Source organism: Sorex fumeus, unplaced genomic scaffold, assembly GCF_029834395.1.
Source record: "Sorex fumeus unplaced genomic scaffold, SorFum_2.1 ptg000024l, whole genome shotgun sequence".
NCBI lineage: Eukaryota > Metazoa > Chordata > Mammalia > Eulipotyphla > Soricidae > Sorex > Sorex fumeus.
Genome location: NW_026606081.1, coordinates 55,613,593 through 55,633,392, shown reverse-complemented (window position 1 = coordinate 55,633,392; position 19,800 = coordinate 55,613,593). Strand labels below are relative to the sequence as shown.

Genomic DNA, 19,800 nt, shown 5'->3' with positions numbered 1-19,800 from the left:
CAGTGCAGCAGGATGTGAGATGGCACGAATGTCTCCATCTCCCGTGCAATTAGAAGCACACTGTCACTAGCTGTGTTTTATGTTTCCCAGATGACTGCCGGTTCATTTGCACCACTTCAGCGCATAACGACGTCGATCATATTTCCCAGGGTCAGGACTGTTGCCCCCACTGAAGAGCTGCAGTAAGAGTTGGTGTGCTTTCACCGTCAGGCCTAAGTCTGTCTCATTGTGTCTCTGGAATGGCTGGAAGAAATTAGATATGCTTTGAAAATCAAAGGCAAAGCCCCTCTCTCTGGGGCGGGAGTAGAGCAGGGTGAGGCGCATTCTCTCAGGTCTCTGCAGAAGCAGCAATTAGATTTATTGTATAATGGTTGTTTTTCTTCAAAGCAGTAAGCCTTCAGTTTTTCTAAAATGACAATTGTAAAATTCCATTTTCTAAGCAGCTTCCATGATAGATTCCATCACATTTGAGTGTCTTTTGTGAAGGATTCAGAGGCCACATTGATCAGTTGGGAATTGGAGGAAAATCATAGTAGACTTCCCCGGTATTATGGGGCCCCTGCTTGGGCACCCCTTGATTTTCCACTCTGCACACTGCCAGAAGTCATAAGTGGGACACTGTCTTTACTTGGCAGCTGAGGAAAGCTGAGCCCCAGACAGTTTGGACTTCTGTGTCTCACAGCCCATGGTCCAGATCCCTGAGTGCTTGTGGAGCTGACATCAGGGCTGGGGAGATGGCTCTGAGGATTGCCTAAGAAACCTAGGTTCTGTCCCTGACCTTGCGTGGTCTCCTGAGCACCACCAGGTATGTCCAAAAATTTAAAATACAATAGTGGGGGGAGGGGGGGCTAGAGCGATAGCACAGCAGGTAGGGCGTTTGCCTTGCAATCGCTGAACCAGGTTCGATTCCCAGCGTCCCATATGGTCCCCTGAGCACCGCCAGGAATAATTCCTGAGTACAGAGCCAGGAGAAACCCCTGTGCTTTGCCGGGTGTGACCCAAAAAGAAAAAAAAATACAATAGTGGGGGAAAATACCCAAATAGACAGCAGTCGCAATTCTCCTGTGTTCCCGTGTTCCGTGATTGTTCGAAGGAGAGGGTGCTATGTTAATTTGCCACACCCTCTCCAAATCCCTGAAGAATACAGTCCCCTATTCCAAGAAAAAGAGAACCTGAGGCTGGGGCAGGGAGACAGACCCTCCCCTCCAGGACTCCCCCTTTAAAGGGAAGGCGGGGGAAATGTCAGTTGACTCCGCTCATGACGTGATGCGGGCAGCAGTGGGTCTGACATCATAGGGAAGCCGTCTCCACTTACGGAGCATCAGCACTCTGTGAAGTTGGTCATAGAGTGGCGAGCAGTGACCAACTTCACGGCCAGCAGTCACAGGCCGTGGCCTTGGTGCCGCCAGAGTCGCAGCCAGTAGGCGTGCTGGCTGCATCAGCTCCTTGTCTGACCACAGATTAGAATGGATCTGTCCACAGTTTACCTTTTTGCAGCAAGGGGCGTATGTGCCTACATGTAGAAGTACACAGACACGCGTCTTTTTACCTCATTTTTTGGAAATTGAATATGTTCTTGACCAGCCATTGCTAACTGCCCTCACTCAGCAGTGCAGAAATTCAGGGACCTATTCCACAACTGTAGGTTCCTGACTGATGTTCCTGTCTCTATCCGTTCACCAGGACTTGCCCCCTCCTGTGTCGTGAAATCAGGTGAGGTCATGTTTATTAAGCTCTCAGTTGAGAGGCTAGAGCGAGGTAAGGTTCGATCCTGGCATCACAGGTGCTCCTCTGAGCATAGCCAGATATGGAATGCTCTCAGTTGAGCATTAAGCAGTAATATATGACTACTTGGTAACGAAGTTATTTATAAATCTCAGCTTTGTAATTCCTAAAGCATGAAGTGATTCAGCTGCTCTGCTAATATCTCAGTTATTTCAGTAGATTATATATCTCCACATCTGGTTTTACTGACTGTTTACCTTCAGAGGAGGCTTTGTTTGGCAGATGTTAATAGAAACAAGCCCCTGGGTATTGTCTCCTCCACTGGTCCTCGTAGAATTAGCTGTATCATCCTGGGTGGTGAGAACTACTAGAAATGTTCTTTCAGGTAACAAGCTTGTAGTAGAGTCTGTTTCTTCAGGTCTGCAGTCCATGTTCTTCATCCTTACGAGTATTTTATCACAGACTAATGAGAGACGGGGATTTTAAACTGAGCCACAGGTAGAGAGCTCTTCTTTTTCAGACAGACCACATGGAACTCCTGAAGTTTCTTACTAATTTGATCACTTAATTTCCGTGTGTCCTCCTAGGAAGTGAGCTGCCAGCTTCGCATGAAAGCCTGTGGTGTTGACCGAAGCCTCTCAGTTGGTTTCTGATTATGAAGAGATGGGGTGTAATTTGATTAAGGTCGACTGACCTAAAGTGATCCCAGTAAAATGCAGAACTGGATCTGGTTTAAAGTTCCTATTTTCTGCCTTCCAAGATTTTTAAAGAGTCATTGAAATGAATGAGTTTGGGATTTCATGTTGAAATCCATTTTTAATACTACTACCTTACATTTTTATAACTGTATGCTTTTCAAATGCTTTTATCTATAGCATTTGATCTATCCAGTCTGCTCTTAGCGTCTATATTTCAAAGGCTAGTAATGGTTAGGTTGGAAGTAATACCTATTAGGATGGTGACTTTGAAAACTTTGAAATCATTTCCAGGTGTTTTTAGATAGACTACACTTGAATCATGAAACTTGAAACTTTTTCTGTAAAGGGAAACTTTACTGCTTAAAGTAGTTGTAGAAATTAGTAGCCTCCAAGATTTTGGTTATTTTGTTGTCCCTTATCTTCTAAAAACAAATATGTCTTACTAAATTGTGGATGGTGAATAATATGTGTGTGGAAAGAGCTGTGGGTGCAGCCAAGGAAGAGGGTGGGCTCAAGAAAACTCAAGTTTGGGGGGCTGGAGCAATAGGACCGCCAGTAGGGCGTTTGCCTTGCACGCAGCCAACCCACGTTCGACTCCCAGCATCCCATATGGTCCCGAGCATCGCCAGAAGTAATTCCTGAGTGCAGAGCCAGGAGTAACCCCTGTGCATTGCCAGGTGTGACCAAAAAAGCAAAAAAAATAATAATTTTCCTTAAATACCTGAGGTTATAGGTATTCTTTTAAAATTTCTATGGCAGAAGTTTCTCTCTCTCTCTCTCTCTCTCTCTCTCTCTCTCTCTCTCTCTCTCTCTCTCTCGCAATTGGCATACAAACTAAGAAGAAAGAGATTTTGTAGATTCAGAGAACTAAATAGTCTCTGGGCTTTGTATATTTGGGGGACTTTGAGATTTTACCAAGAGTATCCATCTAGTTTTGAGGTATGTTACAGGACTAAGGATAATCCAGGTGCACATGTACATCCACATTAAGTCAGTAGGATTGTGTATGGGAGATGAGGCATGAAAAGGATCTTATTTGAGACCCAAGTAAGCCCCCTGTTTTATTGCCCTTCCCTGGCCCCACCTTAAGCCACATAGATGATTAGAAGTCTAAGATGACAAAGAAATTTACATTTAATCTAAAATCTTTTTTCTTATGAAGACTAAAAATGTGAGCAGAACTTGTGCGCCACTCCCAGAGCAAATGCGGTCCCTGCCCTCTGTTGGAATGAACACAGAAGAAGCAGTGCAGGGGCTAGAGCGATAGTACAGCAGGTAGGGTATTTGCCTTGCACGTGACCAACCCGGGTTCGATTCCCAGCATCCCATATGGTCTCCCGAGCACCACCAGGAGTAATTTCTGAGTGCATGACCCAGGAGTAACCGCTGTGCATCGCCGGGTGTGACCCAAAAAGAAAAAAAAAAAAGGGGGGGCTGGAGAGATAGCACAGGTTTGCCTTGCATGCGGCCGTCCCGGGTTCGATTCCCAGTATCCCATATGGTCCCCTGAGCACCACCAGGAGTAACTCCTGAGTGCAGTGCCAGGAGCAACCCCTGTGCATCACCAGGTGTGACCCAGAAAGCAAAAAAAAAAAAAGAAAAAAACCAATGGATATATAGAAAAATAATGATATTTCAAAAGAAGATCAGTGCGACCAGTAAGAGCAGACAGGACTGCTTCAAGTGGACTGTAGGAGGGTGCTTCATGGACAGAACCAATAACAACTAGTTGGGGGCAGGTTGGGGGTGCAGTGGGGGCAGAGAGGTAGTACAGGGGTAAGTACTTACCTCACACGTGGCTAACCTGGGTTTGATCCCCAGTATCACATAGGGTCCCCTAAGCCCAGAACCAAGAGTAATTTCCAAGAACTGCCCAATGTGGGCCCCTAGAAAAGTTGAGTGCCCACCCAGCCAAAAGTTTCCTTCTGTTGGACAGAATGCAGCCTCTTGGAGGGGGAAGCGCCCAAGTGCTGCTTCCTCTGTCTAAAGGCAAAAGGGCTGTGCAGCCCTCCACTTCGGGGTCAAGGAAACAGGAAAGATTCTAGAAGAAAAATCTCTCTAGGTGAAGGCTCCTAGAGTTACCAGAATTAGTCAGACCATACTCTAAGGCATCAGTGAAGCAGAGTGAACCTGACTTGGGAGAGAAGACAGAAGGTATAGGTTGGAGGCAGTTTCTAGAGGGACAGGAGTAGCCCGCTATAAGCTGGACAGAGGTCAGACTAGAATTGGGGTCAGGAAAATCTGTAACAGACCCCATGGCACAGGCCAGCTCAGAAGAGCCCCCTGTTCTCTGGGATACCACTAACAGCCGCAAAGCCCAGCCTTATTAAAGATTATATAACAGAACGAAGCCAATTGTTTCAAAAATTAAGATACTAAATGCCCCCAATGGATCCCCAAATAGGCAAATTGTGCTCTGGCTGGCAGTCGCGAAAGGCAGGGAAGCTGGCCAACCTGCTACTCGGGGTTTGAGAGTTCCATGGAGCACGCAGCTGCGGGCCACAGACCTTACTCCGGCTTTGCTCCAGAGCCAGGCAGCCCCCTTGTTTGGTCCAGCAGTCTCTGCACAGCCTTCCCACATGGCCTTGCACCCTGATCCCTGCTCTTGTCGCCTGCGTAGAAATGGGGACACTGAAGTGTGCTTCGAGACGAACAGATGCAGATGCTTTGCATAGGAAAGCCTTGAGGTGCACTTTCAGACCAGAGTAAGGAAGCCTAAGCTAAGCTTGACTGGGATTATTTAGGAGAAAAGTCGTCATCATTCCATGGGGGGGAGCGGGGTGCTGCAGGTGTCTGCGTTGGCACAGTTGTGGTTTACTCTCCTTGTGAACGCTCACAGCTCGTACAGACTGCGAGAACAGTGCCTGCCTACCCCCACCCCAGGAGGAACAGTCACAGGTGTGGCTTCAGTGACGTTCTGAAGCTCTGAAAATGATGTCTGTGACGTCTGTGTGAACTGTGGGAATAGAAATAAACTCATCACGTGTGGCTGCTTGAGAGGAGTGGAGACCCGTTGGTCTCATCTTGTTGGTCTCCGGATTGTTTCCTTCCAGACCCAGGTCGGGACATGGTCTTAGCGATGTCTGAGATGGCCCTCTGTGATGCAGGAGGGCCCCCTGTGAGTGTAGGAGGGCCCCCGTAAGTGTAGGGGGCCTCCTGTGAGGTCGGGGCCCTGGAGGTGTGCTATGTGCTTGGTCTGTGCCCTGGAGGCACTCCAGGAGTCTGACTGCCCAACGTCCATACCCCCAACCTCTATACCATGTCCAGTATAGACCACGTGTGGCTGCTTGAGAGGAATGGAGACCCGTTAGTGATGCTATGGAACTCAGCTTTCAGGCAGTGATGGATCTCGGAAGTTTTATTAGTACTCTATCTAGGAGATGTTCTCTCATACGGATTTCCTGTCTTTCTCTTAACCTGATACTTTTTATGAGCGTGCATGTTTGAAACTGTTCTCTCCCTGGTCAGTCAGTTTTGTTTTCCTGATTCATACAAATTCTGATGGCCCTCATTGTGATTGTGTGTCTGTGTACTGGCTTATCAGCAGCCCCACCTCTGTTCCCCTCGCCAGTTTGATCACAGTTCTGGCTTGCTTTCAGTCATTGTTAAACACAAAGTTCATTCATTCATTCAACAGGTATCTTGTGGGGGTCTGCATGGTCCTGGCAGTGCAAAGAAGAGCCAGTGAGATGGGGGGACTGGAGGGAAGCCTAATGTGGAGGCACCAGCTGGCCTCCCCCAGCATGGCGGTCTCCGGTCCCTCCCTATAATAAGATGGAACAGAAAAACTGGTCTCATATTTGTAATCTGATTAAATGGTGGTGGTGGTGGTTGGTAGTGGTGGTGGGTGTGTGTTGGGGGTGGGAAGTGTTTCTCGCCAACCCCCTGTGCAGGATGCCTTGTTCCTTATGGCATTGTTGAGGATTATTCCTGGGTTTATTCACAGTCCATGGTTGACCCCTTGTCTCTTTTCTCTGCAGGGATAGGCGGCCTTCAGGATTTTGTGCTGAAGTCAGCGACCCTCTGCAGTTCGCCCTGCTGCCCCCCATTCATCCCACTCAGTTTCGAGGCCACCCCCATCGTCAGGGTCGCCGTGGAGCCCAAGCACCCAAGTAAGAAGCCCAGGCCTGGGTCCATGAAGGCTGTGGTGTCCTTGGCTGCCCAGGGCTGACTGGACACTAGAATGCTAATATTCCTGTTGGGCTGTGGAGTGCCGCCTTGCCCTAGCAATGCTCGGAGATTCTTCTCTCGTATTTGCTTTGCTTCAGACTCATCATGGTCACCCATGGAGGCCGTTCATGAGGCAGCAGCCACACTGCCCAGGCTCAGGGGGTGCCTTATCACCTTGTCCTGGCCATCCCCGTGCTTCCCAGGCCACACGGGACAGTGTCTGGGGCGAGGAGGGGCTGCACCCCTGTGGCAAGTTCACTCAGAGGAAAAGCCTCTCAGAGCTCTGTCTCTAGGGCTGCCCATGGCAGCCCAGGGTCTTGACAGCAACTAACGGAGGAACTGCATCCTGGCCACTGTCACTAAGTCCTGCTGTGACCTTCACACAGGACCAGCCACCCAGCAGGGTGCTTGACAGCCACCCAGTCTCCCATCTCTGCCAGCGTTCTCCGCGCAAAGATGGACCTTTTTTACCCACCCAGGTTGGGAAAATCAGCTTCTAAGTGTGTGGATTTTTTTTTCTTCCTTATTTTGGTGGGGTCAAGCTTGTTGTTACTGGGGTTTTTTGGTTTTTTTGTTTTGTTTTTGTTTTTGTTTTGGCATATCGAATGATTCACGGGTAGCTTGCCAGCTTTTTGCCGTGCGGGCGAGATACTTTTGGTACTTGCCGGGCTCTCCGAGAGGGGCAGAGAAATATCGAACCCGGGTCGGCCCAGTCAGCTGTGTGCAAGGCAAATGCCCTACCCACTGTGCTATCGCTCCAGTCTCACAATGGAGATATTAACGGGGCCCGCTTGAGCAAATCGATGAACAACAGGAGGACAGTGACAGTGATTTTGGTGGGATGGGGGGAGCCCCCAAGCAGTTCTTGGTGGGTGAGGAGCCATTCCAATGACACTTGGTCAACAGGCCTGTTGAGGGCTCAGGCCCAGCAATTCTGTGCTGCCCATGCCACATTTGGCAGTGTTTGAGGGCCTCAGGCCTGCACCCCAACATGCTTGGAGGGTCTCCACTGGCATGGACATCATCTTCAGGCTAGATGTGCCTTCTGTATTCAGTAGGGTTGCCTGTTTCTATCTGACCTAGGTGACATGCCTCAGCTTGTCAAAGGAATGAAGCTGCTGAACCAGGCTGACCCCTGTGTCCAGATTCTCATTCAGGAGACGGGTGAGCATGTCCTGGTCACAGCCGGGGAGGTGCACCTCCAGCGATGCCTAGACGACTTGAAAGAACGGTGAGCTGGATAATTGGGGCACGCAGGCCAAGTACGGTATCCGCGCGAGCGCTAGGCTGGCTGACCTGAGAGAGAAAAAGGAAATGCCCTTAACCCAGATAGGAGTTGCTATTGTTACTGAGCCATTGATTTCATTTATTCATGAATAAGAGGCAAATAACATCTGCTTCCTACACTTGAATAGTTTTGCACTTTTAAACTTGAGCCATAAAATACTCTTGTACATGTATATTTTATTTTAATACAAAGCTGGCTATAAAATCTTACTGTGAACTTAGGAAAAGTTCCTAGTTCTGGGTGAAGATGGTAGGTATAAAATAGGCATTTTATTGTGGACAGCAGGTTTGAGCCAGGGGCGGAGGGCGGCAGGGGCCTATGGGAAGGGGGGCGTTGTGGGCCGTCCTTCACACCCGACCGAGGTCACCAGCTGCCCCCCACGAGCGGCTCTCCGGCATGGCCACGACTCCAGAGCACAGAAACCAATCTCTTAACTATCTAACTTTTAATAGAAATACTTCCAGGGTTAATAACTAAAACAGCAGAAATCCAAAACCACGCGGCTGCAATAGCGGCCGCGCGACATCATTTTATTCTTAAACCCAGCTGTAGAAAGCAAATCATTTCACAACGCTGTTTCAGCATATCTGATTGGGGGGGGGTCATAAACTCTAAACAATAATTGTGCATCTTCTATCGAAACAATCTATCTAGTCAAAGTAGATAGAGTATTAACTAGAACTCATCTGTCTCACAAGAATTGGGAGGGGTGGGGGGAGGTGGGGGTCTATTGGGGTTCACGGTTAAAAATAAGTATTGGTAAAGGGAAATGTGTTTGATACTTACATGACTGAGACCTAAACCCGAAAGCTCTGTAACTTTTCCCACAGTGATTCAATAAAGAAATAAATTATAAAAAAAAAAAATAGGCATTTTAAGTCACATTTATAAAGGATATTTTTCTTCTTTCTTCTAAAGGTATATGGCATGCTTATTGCAGCAGTTAGGAAAATACAGACTAGAGTGTCGTTCTCTGACCGCAGAGATAGCTCCCTCCCGCTCGGGGTCCTGACTCCCCTGACCTCTCTGGTTCAGGAACCACAGAAATATAAACAACTCATGATTGTTTGGCAGATGGACACCCCTGTGTCATCTCTGTGCACTTAGCACAAAGCTGCTCAGATGTACTCCAAGATTATTCTTAACAGCAGCAATTTTAAGAACCACAAACTGGACATAAGTCAGTTGATGGATAAATCAATCAATCCTGCTCTATTCATATGAAATTCTATAGAATAATCATAGTGATCAAGCTACGACTGGTTGCCGAGAATTCCCAATAGAGATTATCTCTCCAGACTTGAAATGAAGGTGGTCTCTGAATTCTGATCATCTGAATTACCTGTCTTGCATACTTAAATGTGTTTCTTTGTTTTTGCAGAAGCTCTATTGTGGTATATATTTATGTGGGAGTTTTGATGACATTTCAATCATAACCTTTTTCATTTTTCTGCAACTTTTAGGTTTGCAAAGATTGAAATCAGTGCATCTGAACCCATTATTCCATTCAGAGAAACAGTCACAAAACCTCCCAAAGTCGACATGGTCAATGAAGAAATAGGCAGACAGCAGAAGATCGCCGTCATACACCAAGCAAAGGAAGACCAGAACAAAGTCCCTGATGGGGTCCACATTGATGCCGATGGACTCGTCACCATCATGACCCCCAACAAACTTGCCGAGCTCAGTGTTCGAGCCATGCCCCTTCCAGAAGAAGTCACCCAGCTTCTTGAAGAAAATAGTGACTTGATTCGTTCCATGGAGCAGTGGACATCCTCTTTGAATGAGGGCAAAAACTCCCAGCGGATTGACCAGAAGACCCAGGAGAAAATTCAGGAATTTAAAGAAAAACTAGAGCAGCACCTCACAGGGAGAAAGTGGAGGAACACTGTTGACCAAATCTGGTCATTTGGCCCGAGAAAATGTGGGCCCAACATGCTGGTGAACAGGAGCGAGGACTTCGAGGGCTCGGTGTGGGCCGGCCTGGCAGGCGCATGTCCCCGAGAAGCCCGGCAGTACCGAGACCTGGGCAACAGCATCGTGAGCGGCTTCCAGCTAGCCACCCTCGCCGGCCCCATGTGTGAGGAGCCACTCATGGGGGTCTGCTTTGTTCTGGAAAAGTGGGATCTCAGTCAGTTCAAGGAGCAAGCAGCCAGTGAGGCGCAGAACCCAGAAGGCCATCCTGAGGGAGAAGGGCCTGAAGAGAAGAGGCCGGCCCTGAGAGGAGACCCCCCGCTCCCAGACTGCTATGGGCCCTTCTCAGGGCAGCTCATTGCCACCATGAAGGAGGCCTGTCGCCACGCCCTGCAGGCCAAGCCTCAGCGGCTGATGGCAGCCATGTACACGTGCGACATCATGGCCACAGGCGACGTGCTGGGTAAGGGGGATGGAGTGCGAAGGCTGAGAGGCCTTCTTGCTGTGCTTGCTTCCTCTTCATCCTCCTCTTCGCGTTATGGTGCTTTGGGGTCCGCCAAGACCACCCCTGCAGTGCCTGAAGGCCTGGCAGTGCCTGGGTGAGGGTGCTTGTGGTACTGGGATCCAACTCAGGTCTCTGCATACTAGGCATGTGCCCTACTGCTGAGCTGTCTCAGGTCTTCGTCCTCGTGTCATTTACCACAGAGCTTAGCCTTTAAAAGCCAGTGGCCTAAAGTCTTACTAAAATCACGGGTTGGGCGGAGAATACCACTCGGTCATCTTGTTCTTTTCTTTTGCACCAAATAGACATTTTCTCCTTTTGAAATGAAAGCCGCTGCGTTAGTTACCTGTGACTTCTGCAATGGTTTTCCGTGAATCTCTGTATCAGTCTCAGTAACCAGAGTTGTTCTGGAAATGATCAAAGAGTAGAATTCTTTCGCTCTAAGACAAAGGGTTTCTGTAGATTCTAGGTTCCTTCTGAGGAAGCAAAGCTTCCCCCTAGCTTGCCTCTAGGGAATTTTGGAGTTGGGGGTGAGGGGGTCCCCCAGCCTTTGGTTACTCTTGTTACTTGTGACTTGGGCCCTGGATGATTTCCATGGGTGCCTTGAAGGTTCGGGAGCCAAGGCACAGGGCCTACATGGTGTGGGTCCCCTGGGGTGGGAGAGAGGAGCCCATTAGACGGTGCTGGGCCTCCCAGGTCCTCCAGTCAGTGTGTTCTTGTTTGCCTTCTTTCTTGTAAGTTTCTTTGGTCAGTTGTGAGTTCAAAATGTGGTGGGCACATGGTACATGCGTATGGCTGTTCTCCCAGCTGGCCAGTGATGATGGAGAATAGAACCGAAAGGAAGGAATGGGGCCACAGGCTGGTCGGTGATCAGTGACCCTTTGTCTCCTCCCTCAGCATAGTTGTATAGGAAATTGTGAAGGGTGGATGTACACATAGGTGGAGTTGAACATTATCATAACAGTGAACAGATGTAAAGCCACTCCTTCAGGGGAAGTTCTTCCGGGAGACTAACTCAAGCACAGAATCTCATCTGGGGATTCAGCCCTCTAGATTATTAGGAGATCCGCTCAAGGGTGGGGTTCCACCAGAGGGAGTATTGCTTTCTCCTTTCCTCAGCTAGTAATCCATAATATTAAATTTCCTTCTTACTAACATTTCTAGTCGTTTTGTATGAACACAGTAAGAGAGATACTAAGCTTAAAGGTTGCTCGTATATCCCAGACTACAATCCTCACACCAGGTTAGTCTTTCCTAACGCCAGCAGGGTCCATCAGCACCTCTTTTTGGATCATGACAGACTTTGTTCCATGACCGTGCTCATAACTCATTATATTTCTTACGGCACTTAGCTTGTCCCTTTTCGATGCCAGGGTAGCTTACAGCTTGCTCTGGGTCCATCCAAGTCCCTCACCGGGATCCTCCTTTTGGGAGTGTTAGGAAGTAAGGGCAACTGAGGCCTAAGTCAGGTATAATGATGGATGTCCACTGTCTCTTTGGAGTCAGTTAACTCCCACGTTACAAAAGCATAGCATCAACTGGTTTCCTCCATCTATACAAAGAGGACATTGTTAAACCATGCGAAGGACATAAAGGAAAGAGAAAGGCATATGGATTATTAGTGCCTGATGGAATTGGATGTGCCTTGGGAGCACTGTGGTGGGAGTAACTCAATAAACCTAAGCTCCCTGCAGGAAGAGCAAGGACTAACCAATGTTCTCCAACAGTCAGTAATGTCTAAATGCCAAAATGCAGCGATTTGTCACCAGAAGAAATTTAGGCTTGCCTTGTGGTGAGTTTCCATGAAACAAAGTGTGTGCCAGGGGCCGCCCTCTGCAGTGCCAGTGACACCTGCTTCCTTACATGTTTGTGTTTAATTGAGATGGCACCACAGGCTTTACCAACGAGAACAGGTGCCACAGATGAGAAGAAAACCCTCCTTCATGGGAACCTGCTGTAACCATTTGCCTTTACAATCCCTCCCTAGTGACGCGATTTATATTCCTGCAGCCCTAGGGGTCTAACGCTCTGCTTTCACTTTTCTGCAGAAGCTTTCATTTGACTGCTTAAGTCGCTGCCATGACTGCCCCATGTCAGCTCTGGCTCCTCAGGCTTGAAAGGGGGGAGTGTTTGCCCTGCCCAGTCTCCCTCAGCTTTGGCCTCTCAGCTGGAGGCAGCCTAGGGGTGGCACTGCGGGAGCAGATCCTTTAAAACACTTGCTACTGATGCTCTGTCCACTGGGGAACACAGTCTGGCCATACCCAGAGGTCTCAGGGCCCTGCAGTGCTGGCAGCCTCTGAGCTATGGCTTCCAAGTTCTAGTTTTTGTCCAGTTGTCCTTCTTTCCCTTGCTCACACCTCCCTTGGGGTGTGCGACTTAAAGTAGCTGGTCAGAGCCATGACCGAGTTGTACTTGCAGGCCGGGTCTATGCTGTCCTGTCCAAGAGAGAGGGGCGCGTGCTGCAGGAGGAGATGAAGGAGGGCACGGACATGTTCACCATCAAGGCCGTGCTGCCCGTCGCTGAGAGCTTTGGCTTCGCAGACGAGATCCGCAAGAAGACCAGCGGGCTGGCTAGCCCGCAGCTGGTGTTCAGCCACTGGGAGGTAAGCCAGGATCCAGTGCCCGCTGCTCCCTGCCCCTCTGCTGCCCGTGAACAGCAGAAACCAGAGTGACCCTCAGCACACACATGCCCATTCCTTTCTCTCTTGAGGACATGAAACTTTTCCTTTTTTCCCCTCGAAGGGCAGTTAGCTTTTTCAAAGAAAGGGTCAGACATTTGGAAGTAGGACTTGCTGCGCCTTTCCTTCAGGCCAGAGTGCTCCAGCCTGCCGAGGGTCACTCGTGCGTCCACTCATTGTGTGGGGCTCATCCTTAGGCCTGGCAGACGTGGAGGTGCTCAGGCGGGCCTTGGGAGTAAAGGAAAAAGCTGTACATGCAGAGCTGGAGGCGACCTGGGAAGGGGAGAACAGATGGAGGACAAGTGTTCCAGATCAGAGGGCTTGGGGGTCGAGCAGAGGGCCAGAGAGGACAGAGCCATGTCCCTGAGCAGATGCCACTGCCGGACCCCAAACCGCAGGCACTCCCCGTGGCATGTCCCTCTGCCTCACCCAGGGTGTCACTGGGGCGTTGTCTTCAGAGGTGGTTCCAGTCACTGGACAGTGGCTGCAAGCGACTTCCCACCACTCCCGTACCAGGAGGACAGCATTGGTAGATGGCATATTGCCTTTGGTGGGGTCAGATTCTCCTGCAGTGCTGGCACGATGGCGCGTGTCTGATACCGAGCTGCTCCTGCCCACGGCCCTGCCCTCAGTCTTGCAGGCACTATCTGAGGCCACGTGACTTCATTCAGGTTTGCAGGAGCTTCCTCACACTGTTTCCTCTCAGGCCAAGTCCTTGCTTTCACCCTTGGGTGAGGTAGTTCCCTCCTAGGATATTTTTGATGGATGATGTACATTGAGAACTAAAGGGGAACAAAGATCTGACATCTGAGCAGCTCTTGCGGGCTGTCAACTCCAAACAAAGTGATTTTAGGGGTCAGCACCTGTCGTCTGAACAGATGCAGACATGGTAGCACACAGCCCTGCTGAGTCTGGGGGGCAGGTGCTGGGGCCACACCTGGCAGGACTTGGGTTTAGGCCACCTGTACAGCAGGGCCTTCCCCATACTGTCTCTCCGGTACTTACCCCAAGTCTGATAGAGCAGAGCTGAGGGCTTCTGCCTCAGATTGCATCTTACTGGTTCGTACTTACATTTTTCTTGAATTTTGATTTTTGTTCAGAAACGTTTGATGGCAGTCCATTGGCTAGGTGATGGCTTGTTTTCTTTCAGTCCCACCTAACCAAACTTGGTCCATTGGGCATGTAGCTTTACCATCTGGGTTCTGGGCAGTCCAGCATCACTGGTGTGTCCACAAAGCAGTAGGAAGTAGAAGGGGAGGCTCGAAGGAGGCGACCTGAAGAGGAGGAGCCTGTCCATGGCAGGGACCCTGCCGCAACCCCTCCACATGGGGTGCGTAGCTGCATGGCCTGCAGAGCCAGGAGAGGAGGCACGGCTGGGGAGTGCCATGGCATGGGCCAGCAGGCAGTCTACAGACACAGACCTGGAGCAGGTGGCCGTTGTGGACAGTGGGTCCGAGTCCACCTCTTCTCTTCTGCCTTGTCATTACCTAGCCAGCCGTCTGGCGGGGTCTCGGGATGTGCGTTTTGAGGCAGAGAAGCTGAGCCAGTCTTCTCCAGGCCCTCCCAAGAGTGTGCTAGGTCGGGAGGGTCAGGCAGCATGATCAGGCGGGCCCAGGAGAGATGTGCACTGCCCTCTTGGGGAGACATCGGGTAACCCCACCCTGGGCCTGCTGCCCTCCTCAGCCAGGAGAAAGCAGGGGTGAGGAGTCACTCCCTTCTCTCCTCTCCCCCCTGCTTGGACCTTGTACAACCACTTCTGTCAGCGCTGGACGCAGGGTGCACTTCAGCGGGTGCTCAGCTGACATGGGGCTGTGTCCCTGCTGCTGAGCCCAGGACAGGCGTGTGGGCTTGTATATGCTCCAGAGGAGTGTGCACCTCTACCCTTGACCCTGGGCACCTGTTTGACCACCTGAGAAGCCCTTTCCAAGGGAAACAGGAAACGAAGAGTCAGGAGCGATCAATGTGAAAAATACAGATTTCTGCCAGCAGATAAGTTCTGCTGATGTGAGGGCCACAGTGGTTTCCCAGGCTCATTTTCTCTCGTAATCAAAAGGGAAAGTGTAAAATCTTATCACGCCGAAGGTTGTGTGTTCACGGGCTCACTGGACGGCACTGTCTCACCGCCTGCGTTCGGTGCTCTTGAGCCGCTATGTGGGGCCTGGATTGGAACGGCTGTTGGCCAAGGGCAGACGGAAGAAAAAATGGGGGCCAGGCCGGTCTATATCAATAGTAGTTTATTCCAATCCTCTTCACTCCTGTCTTTCTCTGCCTCCTTCTCTCCTGGGCCCCAGTCTTGGAAGCTCTCTCCTTCTGGCTCTGACTCTGGATCTCTGGAGCCCGAGCTCTCTGGCTTCTGACTCTCTTTCCAAGCTTACGTCTTAGTTTATATAGCAGTCACATAAGGCGGTGACACAAAGGTGGGTTGAATACTGACGAATCAACAAAGAGAGGTAAGACCACTCCTCCAGGAGATTAATTTAAGGATAAAATCTCATCTACAGAGATTACTTCAGATTACTAGGAGATCCACCCAAGGGTGGGATCCCAACAAGGGTGTGTTCTTCCCTCAGTTAGTAATCTACTTAAATAGTTGTAATAAATCTACTTCTAATATTTCTAGCAATGTCATTCTGTATGAGCACAGTAAGAGATATAAATTAAGTTTGGTTCTTCCTGAGAACATCTCACTATATATTTCGCAGTCCTCAGGCCAGGTTAATCTTCCTAGCTCCAGCAGGGTCCTAGTCTCGTCGTTACTTACTTTTGGATCATGACAGCATTTGTCCATGATCATGCCCTCAACTTACAGTTGAGTATCGTGGCTCTTTGGCCTGGCCCATTTCGATGCCAGGGTAGCTCACTGCTTGCCCTGGGTCCATTCAGTCCCTCGTCGGGACCCTGCTTTTGGGGTGCTAGGAACTAAGGGCAGCTGAATCAAGAAATCAGATGCCCAGGAGTAAATATTATTCGGAGTCAATCAACTCCCAAGTTACAAAGCATAATATTAACTGTCTTCCTGTGTCCACACAGAAAGGACATTGCTTGCAATACAAGTTTCAGTGTCCTTAGATGGGTGTGACCTGACAAACCTAAGCTACCTGAGGAAGGACAAAAGAGTGTTATCCTACAGGAAAGGAACCTCGAAATCTTCTCGTGTCCTTAATAATTGTGTGGTTGGTTTGGGGGTTCAGAGCTTACTGGGATCACTCCTGGAAGGCTCGGGGGACCCTGGTCAGCCATGTGCAAGGCAAGTGCCCTCCCCACTGCACCTCGGCCCCTTTATACCTTTTGTCGGAAGGTACCGATTTCTGACCCTGTCGCATGTTGCTGTGGAAAGTCAGTGTCCTAGTAACTACCAGAGAGATGGCTGGGTGAGCGCTGCTCCCGCATTCCCCTCGCCACCTGCCACAGCCCGTTCCCTGGAGCGGCACATCTTCTGGAGGCTGGAGAACTACGTTATAATTAAATGTCATTGATCGGATCATTTGGGGCTGTCTCCGTCTCCCCCCCTCCCCGCCCCCCGTTAGGTTTAGAAATAACACACTTGCTGAGATCTGGCTTCTCCCGCCACAGTCCTGTTTCCCATTTGTGCTCTACCACACCATATAATTTACAATCAAGAGCTTTTGAGAGAAAGTGCTTCAAAAAATAGAGAAAATAAAATTACAGGCATTTTCCATAAGGAAACCTTTGAAGTCAGCAATCTCGTAATTTCTCTTTCTATGTTTTTCCCTTCCACGAACAAGGGGAAAGCAGCTAATAACAGGCAGAGGGACACGTAGCCCTGCCCTGAACTGCTGGCCCGAGTCCCTCTGGCACAGCTCTGCTTGCAGGAGATACCTGGGATGGACTCGTGCTGGGGTTCGTGGCAGGTGAGGCATAACAGCGGGGGCCATGGGCTCACTATGGACACGGACGCCTGCCGGGCAGCAGCTCCTGTTCAGGGGCTCCCGCAGTGCTCCAGAATGAGGCCTCCCTCCAGGCTAGGGGGCTGCAGCCACCAGAGCTCCAGGCTGGACCTGCTAGGAATGTGAAGGCCACAGCCAGCCCTGCAGGCAGCTTCTGCCCAGGTCTCAGAGCTGTTCTCTGACCTCACCCGCCCCAGCCCACATAGCCTCGGCACTCCTGCACGGCACGTCTCAGGGACTCTGGAAGTGGGTCCAGGCTGAGCCCTGGACCCATGTGGAATATCCTCCTGGATCACATTGGGCCTCCCTTTCTCCACCAGAGTGTCCTGTGCCAGGTCACAGGACGTTCCCTCATAACAGGGATGACTGAAAATACATGTTTTACTTTTGCTTTGGGCTGGAGCGATAGCACAGCAGGTAGGGCTTTTGCCTTGCACGCTGCCGACCCCGGTTCGATTCCTCTGCCCCTCTCGGAGAGCCCAGCAAGCTACCGAGAGTATCGTGCCCGCACAGCAAAGCCTGGCAAGCTATCCGAGATGTATTCAATATGCCAAAACAGTAACAAGTCTCACAATAGAGACGATACTGGTGCCCACTCAAGCAAATTGATGAACAGTGGGAGGACAGTGCAGTGCTACTTCTGCTTTCGTTGAGAAGTTCAAGGTTCTGAACCACCACCACCCCCCTGCTCAGTGAGCACCCCTTTGCTCCAAACCCGCCGGAGGAGGCAGTCAGAACAAGGCCCTGCTTTGCGCCAAGTGTCGGCCTGTGATGCAGCCCTGAGCCCGACCCTGCCCATCTCCACTCTGAGCAGGGCTTGTGCGGACAGCGTCCGCCTCTGACAGCTGCAGCTTGGCAGAGGGCTCAGAGATAGACCAGTCATGTCTCGCCCTCCTGCCACCCTCCCTCAAAGGCTGTAGGCCCTGACCGAGCAGACGGGGAGGTGTCCCAAGGGGTAGAGGGGGCCCTGTCTGCCTCTGCTGTTGGTCACCTGAGCCTTCCCTTCTATCCCTCCCAGGAGCCACCTCAGTGAAAACTGTTCCCAGATTAGAACCACACTGGCTTCTGTGCCCAGCAGAGATAAGGAGTCTACTAGGCAGGCACTGGCCCAGGGCAGTGTCCAGTCCTCCAGCTCCCCATCCTGCTTCGACGCCCAGTGCAGAGTAACCAAGAACATGCTGGAGGTGCTGGCCAGGCCCGAGGCAGATGCTGATCCCGCTGTGTCTGGGACAACGGGGGCTTTTCCCAAGGGTCTCTCTCCTTTAGACTCGCTGCCTACGGTGTGCTCTGGGGCCTGTGGTCTGCATGCCCCTCCCCCCACCCCTTGATGGCCCAGAGTCTGCATGGCACCCCATGACGACCTGGTGTCTGTGTGCCGCCCGTGATGGCCCATGGTTTGTGTGCTCCCCATGATGGTCATGGCCCACGTTTCCTACCACCCCCCATGACTGCCCGTGGTCCTTGTGTTCCCCTCATAATGGCCCGGTGTCTGTGTGGACCCTCCCCCATGATGGCCTGCGGTCCTCTTGCCCCCGTGATGGCCCATGGTCCCCCGTGACAGCCTGTGTGTTCAGTGGCATCCCTCAGGCAGGTACCACTGTCACCTCACTCACCCTCAGCCAACTAGGCTAACGTAGCGCATTCTCTGCCTTTTCTTACAAGATCATCCCTAGCGACCCCTTCTGGGTGCCGACTACCGAGGAGGAGTATTTGCACTTTGGGGAGAAGGCGGACTCTGAGAACCAGGCCCGGAAGTACATGAATGCTGTGCGGAAGCGGAAGGGGCTGTACGTGGAGGAGAAGATTGTGGAGCACGCAGAGAAGCAGAGGACCCTCAGCAAGAACAAGTAGTGGCTGCTTCGGGCTGACTCCTGCCTCCCCCAGCCTGTGGCCTCACTGAGCTTTCCCGCGCTATCATGTGCATTGTCAATAAAGGTCCTGGCGGTTCCTTTGGATGGCACATTCCTCCGGTGTCTTGGTGCTTGATTCTGGCCTGCAGCAGGAAGTGTGTAAATAAAAATGGGGAGTGTTCGGAGACCCCAGCGGTCCGGGCGCTGTCTCCTGCTGTCTCCCTCTGAGCACGTTTCAGGTTCTCTCAGGCTCTCAGCATTTCTAGCATCGAGAGACCAGCACCAGGCAGTAGTTGAGCTCCAGTCCTCTCCCAGCCTGGCGTTGATCATGGGTGGCCCCTCCACTATGTCGGTGACATTGCGGACGGGCGCGAGCTAAGGGCCACCCTGCACCTCCTTTAGAGAAGACTAGGCTGGAGCAATGGGACAGCGGGGAGGGCGCTTGTCTTGCACGTGACTGACCTGTGTTCAATCGCTAGCACCCCAGATGGTCTGACCCTGACAAGGCTTATCCTCAGGTTCTGTGCTGTGAGTGGGCGCCGCTTCCCACAGGCTCAGTCGGTGACCAGGAGAGGAGCCGTGGAAAGCTCCCTGGCCCCTGTTTCATAGAAACAGGCACTGTGAGTTGTTCTACATGATTCTCCAGGAGCTCGAGCCCCTGGCACCCCATGTCTGAAGTCACAGTCACAGAGCACATGCCCCAGAAGCAGGCAGCAGGATCAGTCTGGAAGGAGGGAGTCACAGCTGGTCCCACATCTTGCTGCGACCTGGGAGCAAATGTGGCCCTTGCTGTCCTGTGTGCCGTGTCCATAGGGGAATGCCTAAGGCCAGGCTTGATCCAGAGACAGAAATGGAATTTTCTGGCTTCATACAAACTCAGCAAGAATTCAGAGCTGTCTCGAAGCTTCTGGGAAAGTGCTGCCTCGAATTGTGGAGTCTCTTGCTGTAGATGAAACTCTGTAACTCAAGATGTAATTATTATTCTAGCCATCTTGTAAGAAAATTGTTTTTCTGGAAAGCAGAGCAAAGCCTCGATCCTGGGCCCCCACGGGCCTGTGGAGGGCCTG

General features: G+C 51.0%; 1 protein-coding gene across 1 annotated transcript in view; it reads left to right on the top strand.

Moving 5' to 3' along the window:
- Positions 1 to 18,847, top strand: part of EFL1 (elongation factor like GTPase 1) — a 46,921-nt gene extending 28,074 nt beyond the window's left edge. Inside the window, exons 16-20 of the mRNA XM_056114425.1 lie at positions 6,404 to 6,535; positions 7,677 to 7,824; positions 9,345 to 10,258; positions 12,716 to 12,900; positions 18,546 to 18,847. Coding sequence (XP_055970400.1) covers positions 6,404 to 6,535; positions 7,677 to 7,824; positions 9,345 to 10,258; positions 12,716 to 12,900; positions 18,546 to 18,734 — 1,568 coding nt within the window. The 3' untranslated portion in view covers positions 18,735 to 18,847. The remainder of the gene's footprint in view (positions 1 to 6,403; positions 6,536 to 7,676; positions 7,825 to 9,344; positions 10,259 to 12,715; positions 12,901 to 18,545) is intronic.
- The last annotated feature ends 953 nt before the right edge of the window (positions 18,848 to 19,800 follow it).